Consider the following 18558-nt stretch of genomic DNA (forward strand, 5'->3'; position numbering starts at 1 on the left):
ACTCATTTTATTGAGTAACTGTATAAAAACCACATACAAATACATTACTGGAAAAGTTATTTTATTTTTTCAAATGAATAATGGATTCTTCACTCCTCAATCATTTCTATAGTGTTCTATCTTTTTATTAAAACTAAATATTTATTTTAATACATTTCATCTTTTCTCAAAGACTGTGGTATAACTATGATTATCTTTAGCAACCAGAGTCTATTTTCAGTGACTTAAACTTGATATGGAGAAAAATGCCACGTCAAGTCTTTTGTACTTGATTTGGTGCTGAGGTTGAACCGGTGTATTGGTTTGTGCCAGGATCCAGAGGCTACCCCAAGCTTGAAAGCAAAATGAAACCTCTAGGCTGGCCTTCGCTGCTTGTGGAACCTGTGGATGGGGGTGACTGGTTTGCTCTGCACAGGACAGTTTCTCCCTGGGCTAGGCTGGAGTATCTGGAACAGAGGACTGAGGTATTTACTGTGTCCAGGCATTTGTTTAGGGTGGCAGGTGAGGAGAACCCTATTTCTTACGTCAGATTTCTGTTAGCAATCATTTCTCCAAAAGAATAAAGAGCAAATGGGTAGCTCTGGGTCCTCGATGACACCAATATTTGTTCTGTTACCTCTCAGTGATATTAAGACCAATGACAAAGAAGAGAGGGCTGAATTCACTGTGAACACAAGTGGTAAAAGTGACTGTGGCAACTGTGATCGTGACACAAACGGGGCTGTGACTCTTGGAAAGGTCTCCTGGGCTGGAGTTTCTCTAACTGGTCAGCAGACGGCTAGAATGTAGACAGATTGTGTTTGGATCAGTCCTACTTTTCTCTACTGTCCACTGACTTTAATTTTTATACTCAAAATAGTCTCCATCTCTATCACAGTATCTCTATAAAACCTAAGATCATACCCAAACTTCCCCTTAGACTGTCCATAAAGAATTCAAAATTAAATAACTAAAATAAATAATGGGTAGCTGATGAAATTTTTTTTCTAGGTAGTAAAAAGATACGACCTTACTGTTTCTTCTTAACATAATGCTGACCTCTGAAATGTGGGAAGGTTCCCATTCAAAGGGAAGGTTTGGAATCCTACATAAAAATATAACATGCATTTACACACAGAAAATTCTTGAATACAAAGAAAAGTTAAGTGACCATACCCTTGCTGATATTAATGTAATGCAAATAAAATATCCATGAGGACTTGAGCAGAAAATGCAATTCATTTCTCGTTAACACACTGAAACAACTGATAATCATATTCTAACTTACTATTGCATAGACATCTGAATGAGGTTTGAATACGTACATACTCTTCAAAGTAGAATTTGACATTGGGCTGGTAATTCTTATTCTAATCTATTGTATTTATGACTCTTAATTCACTGTTTTTTATAAGAAATTAGGAGAAAAGGTAAATTTCTGATACTTGGATCAAAAAATAGCTAAAGGTTCTTCTTTTGTATATTCAGTAGGAAGCTATTCTAAAGCTGCTGCTTTACTTTCTTTAAATTAAAGCCTTTGGACAGTATACTCTCCTAATCACAGGAAAATATTCTAACCCTTTCTCCAAATTCTTTTGCAACTGGAAGAATCACAATCATTAGTTTTTAATGATTCTACTTACATTTTATATTTTAGAAATGTCATCAATATTACTTTCTGTAAAATACAGAACATTAAAAATATTCAGCTAGTACTAGCATCTAGATTTTGGAGATTTATGACCCTTTTTTGCTTCTTAAATGTATACAGGTTTATATCAAAGTGCTCCTAGAGCGGAGGAATGATGTACCATACTGAAAAACTGCGACCTTGTCAGAGGTCTTCTCAACTTGGCTCTGAACAACTTTTAAGAGCCAACAGATTTGTACCATATGCTATTCTCAGGGTCAGTATTATGGGATGTCAAGTAAAAAAAAAATTGGTATTACTGATAACAAAAACATCTTGGATTGGATCAAGATGGACATATGTTAGAAATGAATTCTGCTTTATAGTAAAATACATTTAAAGTATAATTCAATGAACTTACCATAAAGCATACGTAAGTAAAGGTACTCCTTTGAAGCCAAAAATCTGATGCTGCTGAAGGAGAGTCCAGTTCCTATTACCATTGCTGAATATGGCTAATTTGATATCATTTCCTAAGTTCTGTGGATTCTTCTTGATCTTTTAACATCTTACGATAGTGACCTGGCACTAGTTTAGCTCTATAAAAACATAATTGCCACAAATCACACAAAACATGATAACTAGCACACATTTCTGTACATCTTCAAAAAAAAAAAATCTTTGGGTAACAACTAAATACATAATGCTACAGAAGATCCAAAGAAGCACTCTAAATGATGGATAGTATTTAATGATGGTAAATGAGAATTATTTTCTAAATAGCTGTACCAATGTTAAATTTAGGTAGAACATAACATGGAATTATTTCATGAAATATAGTCTCTTTTTATGCTTTCCTGACAACACTCCCAACAGAAAGCTTCCAGTCTATTTGCTGTTTCTTGGCTGATGAGACATTCATCTTTTAATTCCCTGATCGTCTTCCTCAATGATTTTTGGAAACGTTTTTCTCGGTCTAAAACATTCCGCAGACTTTTCTTGGTATCCTCTAGCTCGCTGATCACATGATCTAATTTATGCTTAAGTTTCTTTGGACTGTCCATTACACTGTAGCTATGTTCCTAAAAACATAAACACCAAGTTATTAAACCAGAGAGACAAGTAGTTACATAAAAGCTTATAGCTAGCTCTCAGCTGTTTCTCCATTTATAATGCTTAGGTATCTTTAACTTGGCAATACTTAGAGGTTTAAAGAACACAGGGACAAGATGGGGGGTAGAAGCAATATCTTGGCTGCCAAGAGCCTCCCTCCTTCATCTAAGGCTAGATGTAATATGAGGGTACAGAATCTATGGATGGGAAGCACTGCTAATTGGGGCTAAGTATCTGCTATCAACAAGACATTTGTAATAACTATATATGGCTTTTTATTCCACAGGTGTGGGGCTGCTAAGTTTAAGCTTTACCTATCAACAAATATTCAGTTGTTAAACTTTGAACTATTTTATTTTATTTTGTTTTGATGAATATTTGTTTTATTTTTTATTTTTTAAAAAAGTTTTTTTTTTTTTAAGATTTTATTCATCCATTCATGAAAGACACACACACACACACACACACACACACACACACACAGAGAGAGAAGCAGAGACACAGGCAGAGGGAGCAGTAGGCTCCACGCAGGGAGCCTGACGTGGGACTCGATCCCGAGTCTCCAGGATTATGTCCTGGGCTGAAGGCAGGTGTTAAACCTCTATGCCACCTGGGCTGCCCTATTTTTAAAAGAAGATTTTATTTATTTATTTACGACAGACACAGAGTGAGAGAGGCAGAGACAGAGGCAGAGGGAGAAGCAGGCTCCCTACGGGGAGCCTGATGTGGGACTTGATCCCAGGACCATCCTGGGACCGCAGGATCATGCCCTGAGCTGAAGGCAGATGTTCAACCGCTGAGCCACCAGGTGTCCCATGAATATTTGTTTTAAAGAAGATGACAGAAAAGGAGCCCTAGGGCTGCTCCTCAGGCTGAGTGTTATATATTTAGAGAGGACTCTGGTTTGAGGTTTTAGAGAGAATTTAAGCTCTCTCGATATTTATTATGGTTATGCTTAAGTTTGCTGGGTATACTTTTTTTCATTTGAAAATAGGGAAAGTAACACTGACATATCTTAAAAAGCTACTATAAAATAATTTTGAAAAGCTGTTAATATTAAAATTAGTAAAGAGGACTTTGCTTCTAGCCAAGATAAAATAACAGAATTGGGACACCTGGGTAGCTCAGTGGTTGAGCGTCTGCCTTTGGCTCCGGGCATGATCCCAGGGTCCTAGGATGGAGTCCAGCATTGGGCTCCCTGTGTGGAGCCTGCTTCTCCCTCTGCCTGTGTCTCTGCCTCTCTCTCTCTGTGTCTCTCATGAATAAATAAATTTTTTTTAAAAAAAAAGAAATAACAGAGAATGAATTGCTTATCTAAAAAAACCCAACACGTGGCTAAAAGCCATAAAAAAATGTTGTGCAGATAACCGACATCAGTCAAGGAAGGCAGCAATCCTAGAGGGATGAGAAACTAAGAGGTGAGCCTTATGGCCAACCACCCTAGCTTACTGCTTTGAGAGAGAGTATATGCCTCATTGCAAGGAGGGGAAACCCAGGCAGAGCTTGGTAGACTGAGATTGTACAAAGTGTCCAGAAAAACCAAGGTGGCTTCAGTTCACAGGAGAAAGTACTAGAGGAGAGAGAGAACTCTGAAGATCCTTACATGTTCCACACAGGTAGGAAACTGCTCATGGCTGGGAAAAGAATGACCAGAAAAGACCAGGAATGCCCTTTGCTCAGAGGGCATGGCCACTATTCCCACCCCTGCCAGATTAGAATATGTAAAGATTCATGGGGGCACTGAAGAGTATACAGAAGGGTCTTGCTGCCATAGTGGAAAAAAAATAGCCCTAGACCAAATACTCTTCTAGTCCTGCCTAACAAACAAAACCTGAAAGGATATAACTTTGTGGTATCCCAGAACAAAGCCCAAACAGGATACAAAAATATCCAGCATCCAGCAAACTAAAATCCACAAGGTGACACACACCATTAATCAGGTATGCAAAGAAACAGGACAACACAAGCTATCATAAAAGATAAGAAAGGGAGACAGAACATGAAAGACTCCTAACTCTGGGAAACGAACTAGGGGTGGTGGAAGGGGAGGTGGGCAGGGGGAGGGGGTGACTGGGTGGTGGGCACTGAGGTGGGCACTTGACGGGATGAGCACTGGGTGTTATTCTGCATGTTGACAAATTGAGCACCAATAAAAAATAAATTTATTAAAAAAAGAAAGAAAGAAAAACCCTAAAGCTAAACAAAATAAATAAATAAATAAAGATAAGCCAGTCAATGGAAACTAACCTGGAATTGACATAAATGGTGGAATTAGCAGACAAAGGAATTATGAAAGTTATTAAAGTTGTATTCTATATTTTCGAAAATTAGGTAGAGACATAAAAGATATAAAAGAGAATCAGGACATCTAGAGATAAATCTACAATGTGTGAGGTGAAAAATACATTGGAGGGAATAAATGGCAGATTAGTGAAGGTGAAGATACAGCAATATGAACTATCCAGGATAGACTACAGAGAGAAAAAGGAATCCAGAAAAACAAAACCAGAAAAATATCTAAAAAATTAGCAGAGCACAAGTGAAAATAGGGAAAATAACACTGAAGACTCAAATAGCCTAATATACATTAAATCAGGGTCCTTGAAGGAATGGAAAGAAAAGTTGAGGTAGAATGAAATATCTGAAGAGTCCATGGCCAAGATTTGTCCAAGTTTGATGAAAACCAAAATCCCACAGATAAAGAACCTCAAAAATCCCAAGCACAAGAAATATGAGGAAAACTAAACTAAGGTATATTATAATCAAATTATTCAAACCATTGGGAAAGAAAAATTCTTAAAAACAAAGAAAAAAAGAAATGTTAGATATAGGGAATAAAGATGACAGATTTTTCATTAGAAACAATGCCTGTGAGGATACAGTGGAGCAACATCTCTGAAGAACTAAAAACAAACAAAACAAATCTCCAAAACTATCAACCTAGGATTTGACACCTAATGAAGAAAGCTTTCAAAAATGAAGACTAAATAACGACTCCCTTCAGAAATATTAAAGCTGAAAGAATTCGTCATCAGCATAGCTGCACTGTAAGAAATGTTAAAGTCCTTTAGACAGAATGATACCAGATGGACACATGGACTTACACCAAGGAATGAAAAACCCTGGCAATGGCCACTTACATGGGTAATGTATACAATTTTTTTCTGATTATTTATATCTCTTTAAAAGATAATTTACTGTTAAAACAAAAATGGTAACAATGCAGTGTGGGGTTTATAGCATATGTAAAAGTGAAATGTATGATAGCAATAACTCAAAAATTGGGAGAAGGGAAATGAGAGTATTGTAAGATTCTTATACTATATGTTATATGGAATAATATCACTTGAATATAGCCTTTGATAATTTAAAGAGGAATGCTATAGATTCAAAAGCAATTACTAAAACAAAACAAAAAGTTATAGCTAATAAGTCAAAAAAAAAAAAAGGGATATAAAATGGAAACAAAAATTTCAATCAATCCAAAAAAAAAAAAAAAGGCAAAAAAAGAACAAAATGGGAACAAAGAACAAACGGAACAAGTAGGAAACAAGATGACAGATTTAAACCAAACAATAACAATAAACATATATTAGGTGTAAATGGTCTAAATAATCTGATTAAAAGGCTGAAATTAGGGATGCCTGAGTGGCTCAGTGGTTGGGCATTTGTCTTTGGCTTAGACCATGATCCCAGGTCCTGGGATCAAGTCCTGTGTCAGGCTCCCCACGGTGAGCCTGCTTCTGCCTCCGCCTGTGTCTCTGCCTCTCTGTGTCTCTCATGAATAAATAAAATCTTTTTAAAAAGGCTGAAATTATCAGATTAAATTAAAAAAATCGGGGATCCCTGGGTGGCGCAGCGGTTTGGCGCCTGCCTTTGGCCCGGGGCGCGATCCTGGAGACCCGGGATCGAATCCCACGTCGGGCTCCCGGCGCATGGAGCCTGCTTCTCCCTCTGCCTGTGTCTCTGCCTCATTCTCTCTCTCTCTCTGTGACTATCACAAATAAATAAAAATTAATATTAAAAAAAAAATTAAAAAAATCAAGACCCAAAAGTATAAAGTGCCTAAAAATAATGCACTTCAAGCAAACTAAATAGGTTGAAAGTAAAAGAGTGGAAAAAGATACAGATCTTCCGCCACTTATGATGAATTTCACAAGGCCTATTTTATAATAAAGTGTTGAATATCTTATGTAATTTATTGAGTACTGTTATTGAAAGTAAAAAACATAATAGTTGTATGGGCCCGGAATGGTTCTAATATAACTAATCATATTAACAAACTAAAAAAACCCCACATGATCTCAATAGATACAGAAAAAATACTTGACAAAACCAACATTCACTTTTGATAAAAAGTCTCAGCAAACTAGGAACAGAAAGACACTTTTTCAACCTGATAAAATGCATTTATGAAAAACCTACAGTTAACATTGTATTTAGTGGTGAAAGACTGAATGCCTGCTTCTTAAAATCAGGAGCAAAAAAAAAAAAAAAAAAAAAAAAATCAGGAGCAAAGCCAGGAGATCCACTCTCAATTCTTCTATTCAGCACAACCCTGGAATTTCAAAGCAGTGCAATAAAGCAAGAAAAAGAAATGAGAGGCATCCATATTGGAAAGGAAGAATTAAAACTGTCTTTAATGACAGACAACACAATTATGTAGAAAACCTAAGACTCTACAAAAAAGCTTTTATAATTAAAATGTGAGTTTAGCAAGTTTGCCAATACAAGATAAGCACACAAAAATAAACTTCTATATATTATAAGAAAAAACAAAACAAAACAACACCATTTATAATGGCATCCAATCACATACAATAGTTATGGATAAATCTGACAAAGTTAAAGAATGGTATATTGAAAACTACAAAGTATTGCTAAGAGAAGTTAAACTTAAATAAAGGTGAGATATAATGAGTTCACAGGTTCAAGGACTTAAGATAGTTTCCTTACAATGTCAATTCTTTCCTCAAAGGAATCTGTAGATTCAACACAATTCCAGTTAAAACTCCAGCAGGCATTTTTATAGAAATTGTTACAAAGTGATTCTAAAATTCACATGAAAATGCAAAAGATCTAGAATATTCAAACAACTTTGAAAAATTACAAAGTTGGAAGACAAACACTGCCTGATTTCAAGAATTATTATAAAGCTATATAGCAACCAACAAAGTAAAAAGATCTGGATTCTAGGTCTAGCTGTAACATGAATATGCAATGAGGCAAATAATCATGCAAGCTTGAAAACTCTGTATGTGTATGACCGTTCTTTAAGAAAACCTAAAGAACTAACTATATTTTTTATTATAGTTCCATGTAGAAAATATAGTACCCAAAAGGAGAAATTAATTATTGCCTTTTTCTTGGTAAAAATACCTGTGTGAAAACACTCTTTGAACTAAGGATGTAACCAAAGGATTAACTACCTCTATGTTAATATTGTATACATAAACATTATAATGGCCCTGGGAAACAATATTATTTTGGGACATTACATCTATATTAAAAAACCTCAAAAAAACAAAAACAAAAACAAAAAAACCTCAAATACCTAAGCCTCTAGTTTAGTCTTAGTGGAAAAGGCATATTATCTTAAAAATATCAACATTAGGTCAGTAAGTAATTTTACTTACAAAAATGAACTGGGATTGGAATTCTTCAGGACATGAGGAAAGACCAACAAACTGGTGATTGTGGTGTGTGACTGGAAGAGTTTTGAGGGTGAAGTTTTTTCTACAATGAAGTTTTTCTCTTTTCCCCTGTTAAGAAGAGTTAATAAAAATCATTATAGATACTTCTGTCCTTTCTTAAATTTTTATTCCTTAACTTTGTCTAGTGGAATACAATATTTCTTTTCATGGAAACTGCTTGAAAAGCTCAGTAAAATTTAAATTTCTGAGATTAAAGGAACTTCTAGAAAATAACTCTAAAGTTCATCTAGAAACACAAATTTTCCTAAAATAAGAGTGTGATTGAGAAAGAATGTCTTACCACATATTAAAGATATATTACTCATTAACAACAGCTAATATAGTGTGCTACTCTCTTAAAGATGAGACCGAGAAATCTAGAAATAGATCAGGTAGCTAAAATGTTTTAGGATAAAAAATGGCAATCTAAGTAAGTGGAGAAAACCTGGGACACCTGGGTGGCTCTGTCAGTTTTAGGTTTTGGCTCAAGTCAGGATCTCAGGGTTGTTAAAGAATAAGCCCTGTCTTGGGCTCTGTGCTCAGCAGGGAGTCTGCTTCTCCTCCTCTGCCCTTCCCTCTACCTTGCCCATGTATGGGCATGCCTGCTCTCTCCCTCTCAAATAAATAAAAACTTAAAAAAAGTAAGAAACGCTATAAAGAAGAAATGCTATAAATCATGCAAAAATGAACTAATTAAGGTTATATCCTTTATATATAATGAATCATGCTGAAATTCTAGTACTGAAAATTTATGTAAAAACTAAAATACTTAGGAACTAGAAAAAATAGGTAATATTTATTTTATCTTAGGGTGGGGAAGGCTAAAGTCAGATAAGTCAATTGAAAATATAGAATTGACTATTTAAAAGAGACATCTGAATTTCAAGCAAAACAAAGAAACCAACCTGGTCATTAGTACTAAAGGCAACAAAAAGGAACTGCCACACAGATGGCAGTTAAATGATCCCTATCTTCAACAAACAGCGTTTTTACATGTAGGTTAGAAAAAAGATGAAAATAGAAGAGGACCTCAATAAGTAACTCACAAAAGAAAATATATGAATGTGTAATAAACACATAAAAAATGTAGAGACAGGGATTCCTGGGTGGCGCAGCAGTTTAGCGCCTGCCTTTGGCCCAGGGTGCGATCCTGGAGACCCGGGATCGAATCCCACGTCGGGCTCCCGGTGCATGGAGCCTACTTCTCCCTCTGCCTATGTCTCTGCCTCTCTCTCTCTTTGTGTGACTATCATAAATAAATAAAAATTTAAAAAAATTTAAAAAAAAATGTAGAGACCATATTAAAAAATAAGTTAAAACAATAAAATGTCATTTTAACTGTCAGTTTTAACAGAGGTTAAAAACACAACTTACTCTGAGGATTAGGGTGGATCGAACCTTCCATGTATAGGTAATAGGGGAATAGATTGGTACAAGTTTCCCCTTGGGCCTTTGGGGCTCTGTATCAAAAGAAAAGGCTTTAAAAATGAATATAATCTTTGATTCAACAATTTTATTTCCAGGAATTTAGTTTGAGGAAATAAGGATATGTACAAAGATTCACCTAGAATAATGTTCATCGCAACACTATTTAAAATAGTAAGTGATGATAATCTAGATACAATAGTGATCAGTTACATAAACCACTGTTCATACATAAAATCAATTGCTACATGGTCATTTTTAAATGCTGCATAAAATTGATACCACCAGTTACTGACAAGGATATAGAACCAGAAGAACATTTATATGTGGATGATAAGACTACAAATTAGCAAAACCACTTTGGGAAAATGATGGCAATATCTGCTCCAGCTGAACATACACATCCCTGGGACCCAGTAGCTCCTCTTCTAAGAGAACTGAATTACTTTGCAGATATGTGAACACAAGTGCACCAAAAGGCATGGAGAAAAATACTCATAGATATTCCTAATAGCCTTAAAGTGAAAACAGCCCAAAAACTTATCAATAGGATGGTGAAATTATAATGTAGACAATACTATATGGTAAAGTAAATAAATGGACTAGTGTCACATACTACAACATGGATGAATCGCATATAGAAAATGTTGAGCTAGGGATCTCTGGGTGGTGCAGCGGTTTAACGCCTGCCTTTGGCCCAGGGCGCAATCCTGGAGACCTGGGATCGAGTCCCACGTTGGACTCCCGGTGCATGGAGCCTCCTTCTCCCTCTGCCTGTGTCTCTGCCTCTCTCTTTCTCTCTCTCTCTGTGTGACTATCATAAATAAATAAAAATTTAAAAAAAAAACATTAAAAGAAAAGAAAATGTTGAGCTAAAGAATTAGACTGGCTCTATTTATATCACTGTCAGTGATATAAGTCAGGATAGTATTTACCTTTGGGGGGTATAGTGACTGGGAAAGAGCATGAAGGAGGCTTCTGGGGTGCTGGTAATATTTTACATCTTGGTTTGAAAAGAGTTACACAAGTGTATTCTCTTTATGACAATTTATTGTTAGGTACATTTATGATGTGTGCACTTTTCCATATGTATGTTATATTTTAGTATAAAGTTTTGTTTAAAAACTAGATGTTCTAAAAAAAAAGGATGTTCTATATAGGTTTCTCTTAAAAATATAGTCTGTAGATCTGCAGTACAATTGTGTGGGGTGCTTGTGAAAAAATGCAGCTTTTTGGACTCCAGTATAGGACTATTTTCTTTTATATTTATTTTATTATTATTTTATTTACTTTTTAAAGATTTATTTTTTAATTTAAGAGAGAGACTGTGTGAGTGAGGGGAGGGGCAGAGGGAGACAATCTTCAAGTAGATTCCCTGCTGAGCATGGAGCCCTACTTACAGCTTGATCTCAAGACCCTGAGATTATGACTTGAGCTGAAACCAGGAGTAGGTTGCTTAACTGACTGAGCCACCCAGGAGTCCTGGATTATCCATTTTAAACAAGCTCCTTGGGGGATCCCTGGGTGGCGCAGCGGTTTAGCGCCTGCCTTTGGCCCGGGGCGCGATCCTGGAGACCCGGGATCGGATCCCACGTCGGGCTCCCGGTGCATGGAGCCTGCTTCTCCCTCTGCCTGTGTCTCTGCCTCTCTCTCTCTCTCTCTCTGTGTGTGACTATCATAAATAAAAAAAAAAAAAAAAAAAACTTTAAAAAAAAATAAACAAGCTCCTTGGATAGTTCTTATGTAGACTAAAGTTGGAAAGCCATTGTTACGGAAAAATATTTAACACCATGGAAAGTAGTAGTTAACAGACTTTGGAGTCACGATGTCTAGGTTCAAATACAGCCTCTGCCATTTAGTAGTTGCGTGACCCTGGAGAAGGTATTCCAGTTCTCTGGACCGAGGTTTCCTCAAGAAGTAAAATGAGAGTAATAATAGTATTTATTTCACATGGCAGTTAAGAGGACTGAATGAATTTACATATAAGGTGCTTAGAATAGTGCCTGGTACCTAATAAACACTATATAAATGCTGAGATGAGAGAGAGAGATGAAAGAAAATTAAGAATAAGCAGTTGATCCTTGAACAATGCAGGGTTAATGGCACCAATTCCCTTGCACAGTTGAAAATCTGTGTATCACTGATGACTCTCCCAAAATTTAACTACTAATAGCCTGTTTGTTGACTGGAAGCCTTACTGAAAACACAAATGGTTGATTAACACATATTTTGTTTATGTATTCTATATTGTATTCTTACAATAAACTAGAAAGAATGTTATTAAAACCTAAGGAAAAAATACATTTATAGTTCTGTATTTATTGAAAAAAATCTGTGCATAAGAGGAACTATGCATTCAAACTCTGTTGTTCAAGGATCAAATGTACAGTGTAATTATATTTTTGTAATATACAGATGAATTTATATGCAAACATATACATACAAATGACTGGAAAAATATATATCGAAGTGTTAAAAGTATTATCTCTGTATTATGTGGTTATTGCTAATTTATTTTTTATTTTTTATTTTTTTTACAGTAGGCTTTATGCCCAATGTGGGGCTTAAACTCAGGACCTTGAGATTGAGTCACATGCTCTACTAAAACAGCCAGGAGTCCCTAATTATTCATTTTTTAAGAAGATTTATGTATTTATTTGAGAGAGAAAGCACAAAAGCATAGGGGAAGGGCAGAGGGAGAGAAAGAAGCAGACTCACTGCTGAACAGGAAGCACCTTGTGGGGCTTGATCCCAGGACTCTGGGATCATGGCCTGAGCTGAGTCAGATGTTCAACCAACTGAGCTACCCAGGCACCCCCAATTATTCTTAAAATTTTTTTTTTTTTTGCTTGTTATCATCTAATTTTCTATAATGAAAAACTTCTTTTGTTATAGGGGTATAAATAGTTTGTGAATGTTAGTAACTTATAGTTTAATTATGCCCACATTTTGTAAGGTTTTCAACATTAAAGCTAGAGGGCACTTGCTATAAGGGAAGAAAACTCTTCACAACAATTTGCACAAGATATTGTGCATTTAGGGATCCCTGGGTGGTGCAGCAGTTTAGCGCCTGCCTTTGGCCCAGGGCACGATCCTGGAGACCCGGGATCGAATCCCACATCGGGCTCCCGGTGCATGGAGCCTGCTTCTCCCTCTGCCTGTGTCTCTGCCTCTCTCTCTCTCTCTCTCTGTGACTATCATAAATAAATAAAAATTAAAAAAAAAGATATTGTGCATTTATTAATATGGGAGAGAGTGAGACAGTCTCTACTTGATCACTCAGGCACTGGAATATGACCAAATAAAGACATTGGCACTGTGGCCAAGACCACATAGGTACATTTCTGGGTTACAGACCTTCCTTATGACAGGGTTACATAAATTGAAATACTGTGAGTTGAAAAGGCATTGATACACCTAACATACTGAACATAATAGTTTAGCTTAGCCTACCTTAAACATGCTCAGAACACTTACATTATATAGTTGAGCAAAGTCATCTAAAAGCCTATTTTTATTTTTTTTTAAGATTTTATTTATTTATTCATGAGAGGCAGAGAGAGAGAGAGAGGCAGAGACACAGGCAGAGGGAGAAGCAGGCTCCATGCAGGGAGCCCAATGTGGAACTTGATTCCAGGTCTCCAGGATCACGCCCTGGGCTGAAGACGGTGCTAAACCGCTGAGCCACCCTAAATAAAATAGGGTTGCCCCCTATTTTATTTTTCAAAAGAGTAAGCACGAGGGGCAGCCCTGGTGGCTCAGTGGTTTAGTGCTGCCTTCGACCCGGGGCCTGATCCTGGAGACCCAGGATCGAGTCCCACGTTGGGCTCCCTGCATGGAGCCTGCTTCTCCCTCTGCCTGTGTCTCTGCCTCTCTCTCTGTATCTCTCATGAATAAATAAATAAAATCTTAAAAATAAAAATAAAAATAAATAAAAGAGTAAGCACGAGAGCAAGGACAGAGGGAGAGAGAGAATCTGAAGCAGGCTCCATCCCATCTGAGACCATGACCTGAGTCAAAATCAAGAGTCAGATGCTTAACCAATGAAGTGTTGATATCTCCTGTAATTTATTGAATACTATACTGAAACTGAAAAATAGACTGGTTGTATGGGTACAGAATGGTTGTCAGTGTATTGGCTGTTTACCCTCATGATCACATGGCTGTAGATCACTCCCAAGTCCAGCATCAAGAGAGTATGGTCTTGCATACTGCTAGCCCAGAAAAAGATGAAAATTAAAAATTCAAGGTATGGTTTCTATTGAATGCTTATTGCTTTCATACCATCATAAAATTGAAAATCATAAGTCCAGGACCATCTTACTTCCCTTGTTTCCAGCTGTACTAATATCACAGAAAAAACACCAAATTCAACTGGATTTTACTTATACAATCCTTTTATTTTCTTTTTCTTATCTCTTCTCTCCTTTCATCCTCCTGTTCGCATCTCTTTGGCTTTTCTTCCTTTCAGTTCTACTTAGGCTTTGGCTCTAAAACTATACTTTGGTTCTGTTAGTGGTTCTGCTCTTGACTTTTGTTTCAGTGTGAGGAGGACTGGCAACTTGGAACTTCAGTTCAACCCTCTTATTTTCCTCCATTGTTTAGATACAAATCCTGAGTTATATGAACTCCTAAAGTCAGTCTCCTTCATCAATCTTAGCAACGTAAAATATTTCTGAGTGGCTACTGGTACTCCTACTACATATTACAAAAGCTGAAGCAGTAGCTTACAAATATAAAAACTCAAAAAATGGATTTCAAAGAAATAAGTAAACAGTAAAAATGTTAGTTCTTCAGTAGTACCATAAAAAAGGAGTAATGATGGTAAGCAGTGTCTCAAACAAACCTGCAAGTGAGATGGGGGGTCAAAGATAGAAGGTATGACTCCAGGTTTCAGTTTAATATTTGGAGTACTTCTATCAAAATCTGTCTTCTTAAAATGCCTTGAACACAACACATCTCCTTTTTTAGGCTCCCAAATGCCTGCAGCATTCACATCAAGTCTTTTCATTGCTAACACCCATTTTCTTTTGACATTTTCATCTGTGGGGAATCTAGAAAAAAATATAAAAAGCATTTTAAAATTAAACACTATTGATAGATACTTGAATTCAAGCTGTGACTATATTGGTTCGTTGATGAGTTTGTTATAACTCTTGGGAAATGGAATATTCAGGAAAGCCATTGTGAATCATGCTTTCAGAACTTTCAGTTTTAATAGGTTTTTCTACCAATAACACTGCAGACATATAGCCTTCATTTCAATTTTCCTCATACTATAAAGAAGAAAAGTTTTAATGGATATTTCAAGCTTATAGGAAGATCTACAACTGGAGGTTTTTCTTCATCTATACATGATAATAACACTTGGGCCTTTTCCTATGTGACGTGATATCCAGAATTTATCCCAGATAGAGTATCTTGTACTTTCATTCTTCTGTCAGCATCAGGTTATTCACTATAGCATCTAATACATAGTCTATAAATGCTTAGTGAAGGAAGGCAGAGAACAGCTGCAGAGTTTGGAGTTCTACAGAAAAGAACTATCTTGAGAGATCTGGAAACTAATAACTATCTTTTCACTTTTCCAAGCTGATTCAAATCTCTTTTGGAATAAGGTAGGATATACATATTCATTTTTTATTTCCTCATACCTCGCAAAGTAGTTAGCAACTCTTTCTCTAGTATGTAGCACAAAAGCAGCAAAATAAACTTTTGGCAAATGAATAATTATTAAATCTTATTACTCTTTCTTTCCTTTGCTGTCAGAAGAATGGCTAAAATAGAAAATTAGTAGGATTATCTTGATTTACATGTAATACCGCTAAAGAACCCTTGGTCTGAATTTGTAATTTATATTTTTTCTCTATAACCTAAGTTTGATCTATTTCTAATTAGAAAGAACAGAACAGGGCGTGGGGGGGGGGGGGCGACGCTCAGCAGTTTAGCACCGCCTTCACCCCAAGGCCTGATCTCGGAGACCAGACCCGGAATCGAGTCCCACATCAGGCTCCCTGCATGGAGCCTGCTTCTCCCTCTGCCTGTGTCTCTGCCTCGCTCTCTCTCTGTGTCTCTCATGAATAAATAAATAAAATCTAAAAAAAAAAAAAGAAAAAGAAAAAGAAAGAAAGAACATATTTGGGCAAAGATCCTTTCTTCCTTCAGATTGTAAACTCCATATAAACAAAACTGGATTTCTTTGAAGGTATGTTAAAATGCAAAGTAATGATATTAGAAAAAATGAGCTTCATATTTTTGTTTACTAGCCATGGCAGGTATCTTAAACTTTTAGACTAAATTATAAAAATGTATCCCCGGCACTTCAATTAAAAAAGCTGTTTAAGGATTTGGGAACCAAAGTTCAAAACTGAAGATTTAAGTGGAACTGTCTTTGGCTTTTTATAAGTCAGAAATACTTGGCTTAACTACTGCAAAATCTTACACGTGAAATGTCAGTCCTTTTAACTTGGAATTTGGCAAGCAGCGGGAAGCGCATCCAATGGCCGAGCAACATTTCACCATGATTTTAGCAAGTCATAACAGAACTGAAAGAAAATTAAAACGGTAAGAGTTAATACCTTCAAAGCTAAGGCGGACATACTGACTTTTCCCGGCGTGTTTCATGTACCGTGAACTCATGCTAGAAAGCCAAAAGCAAGTATTTTGAGACCAGCAGCTTTAAAAATTTTCCAGGGACTTGGCTCTTTAAAAGGCAAATCGGATTTCACTACACACTCTGAGGTCTGACTCAAACTTGCAGGCTTGTACCTTTCCCTTCCGCGGCTTCTTAGGAACCAGGCCACAAGGCCTTTACACACTAACTCCTGCTCCACTTTCGGCTCCGTGTTGCTTCATTTTTGTCAAGGGAGATCTTCCTTGACACTCAGATTAGATCAGATCTCCTCTAGCATCAGATCTCATAGAACACACACTTCTTCCTAGCACTTCTCAAAGCTGTAATCTTAGTTCAGTGATTTTCTGATTAACGTCTTTCTCCCTTACCGGTCTGGGAGTTCCAAGCGGGCATGGTGGGGCGTGTGCTTTTTTTCTCACTTTTTGTCCAGCGAAGTGTTCGAAGTGCGGGCGAAGGTCCGGGTGCCCAGCAGCTGCACAAGCAGCGCGCGCAGGTGCCGGCTCACAGCCCAGCGGGCCCGCGGAGCTCTGCCCGTTTTACGAGGTCCCGGGCCGCCCTGTTGTGACAGGTGCGGATGCGCACTTGCCGCAGAGCATCCCTTCCTCAGGGGGCCACCAGGCTCCTGCGCGCCGCTGCGGCCCACCTCGCCTCGAACCGCACCCAAAGTTTGGGCGAGTAGCGACGAGGGGGGTAAAGGGGAGAGAAGCAGCCTAAGAGTGAGTTATTACCGTTAGCAGCGAAGTCTGCGACTAACGTCGACGACAGATTGCGTTTCCCTTCACTTCCGCCCCGTTGCCCCGGGAGCCGGAAATCCGGCCGCCCCGGGGTCACACGCTCAGTCGCCATAGCAACTAGGTGGCTCGTGACGCTACTTCTCTGGGCGTGGTTTCCAGCGGGCGCGGGGGAAGGGTCCGTGGAGTTTCAGCGGAGGTGGAGAAGATGGCGGCTGCGGCGCGGGAAGATGGCGCCCGAGGCCGAGAGCAAGGGCTTAGGGGCTGCGAGCACTACGACAGAGGATGTCTCCTGAAGGTGACGACTTCAACGGGCTCTTCCCTTACAAGCTTCCGCCGGTCGGGCGTGGGGCGGAGAGGGCAAGGCGGTTGGGCTTGGGCTTAAATTAGAGGCTAAATTGTCTGTCAGGAGACCTGCACCTCGCCCTGGGTTTCTGCGTAGAGAACGTGTAGGGGACGCGACCGCAGGCCGCGCCTTAACTCCTGCTCTACGCTTTGTAAGCAAAGCTCTTCGGGAAGAGTCTGGTCTTGCACACCGGTCACTACTAATGTGATTTATTTCGTCTTTCGCTACTCTAAGTAGGCCGAGGCACCCCGGGCCTGGGCTGGCATTTCGCCATGGTGACTTTCAGGTGTGATGAAATAATGGAAGAGGGATAAGCGAGTAGAGAATCGGGATACGCTTTCAGCTCCCGTAGTAAGTAAGTTTTACGGCTGGCCACTTCGTTTTAGAGTCCATGGGTATGCCTAAGCCTGCAAAGGAGAAAGTGTTTCTGTGAAATAGACAGCCATGTAATTGCCACTAAATAGGAGATTATGGGTAGGAAAATGCTTAGTATACATACATTGTTTCTTTTACCCTGCGAGGAAAATTGCTAGTCAGTCTAGAACTTTTTATTTTTTTAATTTTTTAAATTTACTTATGATAGTCACACAGAGAGAGAGAGAGAGAGAGAGAGAGAGGCAGAGACACAGGCAGAGGGAGAAGCAGGCTCCATGTACCGGGAGCCCGACGTGGGATTCGATCCCCGGTCTCCAGGATCGCGCCCTGGGCCAAAGGCAGGCGCCAAACCGCTGCGCCACCCAGGGATCCCCATCTAGAACTTTTTAAGTTGGCACACATTCAGTTTAAGTTTCCTGATTTTTTGTTGTTTTCGTCACAAGAAGCAGTTTAAAGATTTTACTTAGAAAGCTTGAGCTTTGGAGTCCCACGGCTGTACCCCCAAATCTAGCTCCGACCCTGGATAGCTTAGTGCTTTCGAGCAAGTGCTGTTTGTGCAATTGGGGTGATAGAAGTTCCCGTTTCATTAAAAAAAAAAAAAAAAAGTATGAGGCCTCTAAGGACAACTTAGA

At 38.2% G+C, this 18558-nt stretch overlaps 2 protein-coding genes across 16 annotated transcripts in view; one reads left to right on the plus strand and one right to left on the minus strand.

Annotated features, from left to right (window-relative positions):
• THAP6 (THAP domain containing 6) lies at nt 1-17517 on the minus strand. Of its 5 annotated transcripts, none has more exons than XM_038582442.1 (5): nt 17203-17507; nt 16283-16385; nt 14687-14894; nt 8359-8484; nt 1-2691 (listed from the first exon to the last, which is right to left on the minus strand). In XM_038582442.1, the coding sequence occupies exons 2-5, from the start codon at nt 16360-16362 to the stop codon at nt 2437-2439; spliced, it is 669 nt and encodes a 222-aa protein (XP_038438370.1). In that variant the 5' UTR covers nt 16363-16385; nt 17203-17507; the 3' UTR covers nt 1-2436. The 5 variants fall into 5 exon arrangements, with proteins under 5 accessions (XP_038438370.1, XP_038438369.1, XP_038438373.1 ...); XM_038582441.1 differs by having other exon boundaries at nt 16843-17504; XM_038582445.1 differs by lacking the exon at nt 16283-16385 and having other exon boundaries at nt 17203-17517.
• RCHY1 (ring finger and CHY zinc finger domain containing 1) overlaps nt 17320-18558 on the plus strand; it is a 26917-nt gene continuing 25678 nt past the window's right edge. For 5 of the 11 annotated variants that reach the window (XR_005382963.1, XM_038582430.1, XM_038582432.1 and 2 more), the window contains exon 1: nt 17347-17503. Coding sequence is in view for 10 of the 11 variants with exons in the window: in XM_038582430.1 (XP_038438358.1) it covers nt 17491-17503 (13 nt within the window). In the remaining variant the exon portion in view is untranslated. Of the gene's footprint in view, nt 17504-18006; nt 18026-18558 lie in introns of those variants that run through there. The other 6 variants (XM_038582434.1, XM_038582436.1, XM_038582437.1 and 3 more) reach the window with 4 other exon arrangements.

Source organism: Canis lupus, chromosome 32 (assembly GCF_011100685.1).
Source record: "Canis lupus familiaris isolate Mischka breed German Shepherd chromosome 32, alternate assembly UU_Cfam_GSD_1.0, whole genome shotgun sequence".
NCBI classification, from domain to species: domain Eukaryota; kingdom Metazoa; phylum Chordata; class Mammalia; order Carnivora; family Canidae; genus Canis; species Canis lupus.

What these genes read in the sequence shown, in the direction of transcription:
- THAP6 (XM_038582442.1), bottom strand. Translation starts at nt 16,362, where the DNA reads ATGGTGAAATGTTGCTCGGCCATTGGATGCGCTTCCCGCTGCTTGCCA. An exon ending in AAAGGACTGACATTTCACGT is followed by an intron (nt 14,895 to 16,282) that starts GTAAGATTTTGC and finishes ATTTTTTTCTAG; the next exon opens with ATTCCCCACAGATGAAAATG. An exon ending in TCCAATCCCAGTTCATTTTT is followed by an intron (nt 2,692 to 8,358) that starts GTAAGTAAAATT and finishes TTATGTTTTTAG; the next exon opens with GAACATAGCTACAGTGTAAT.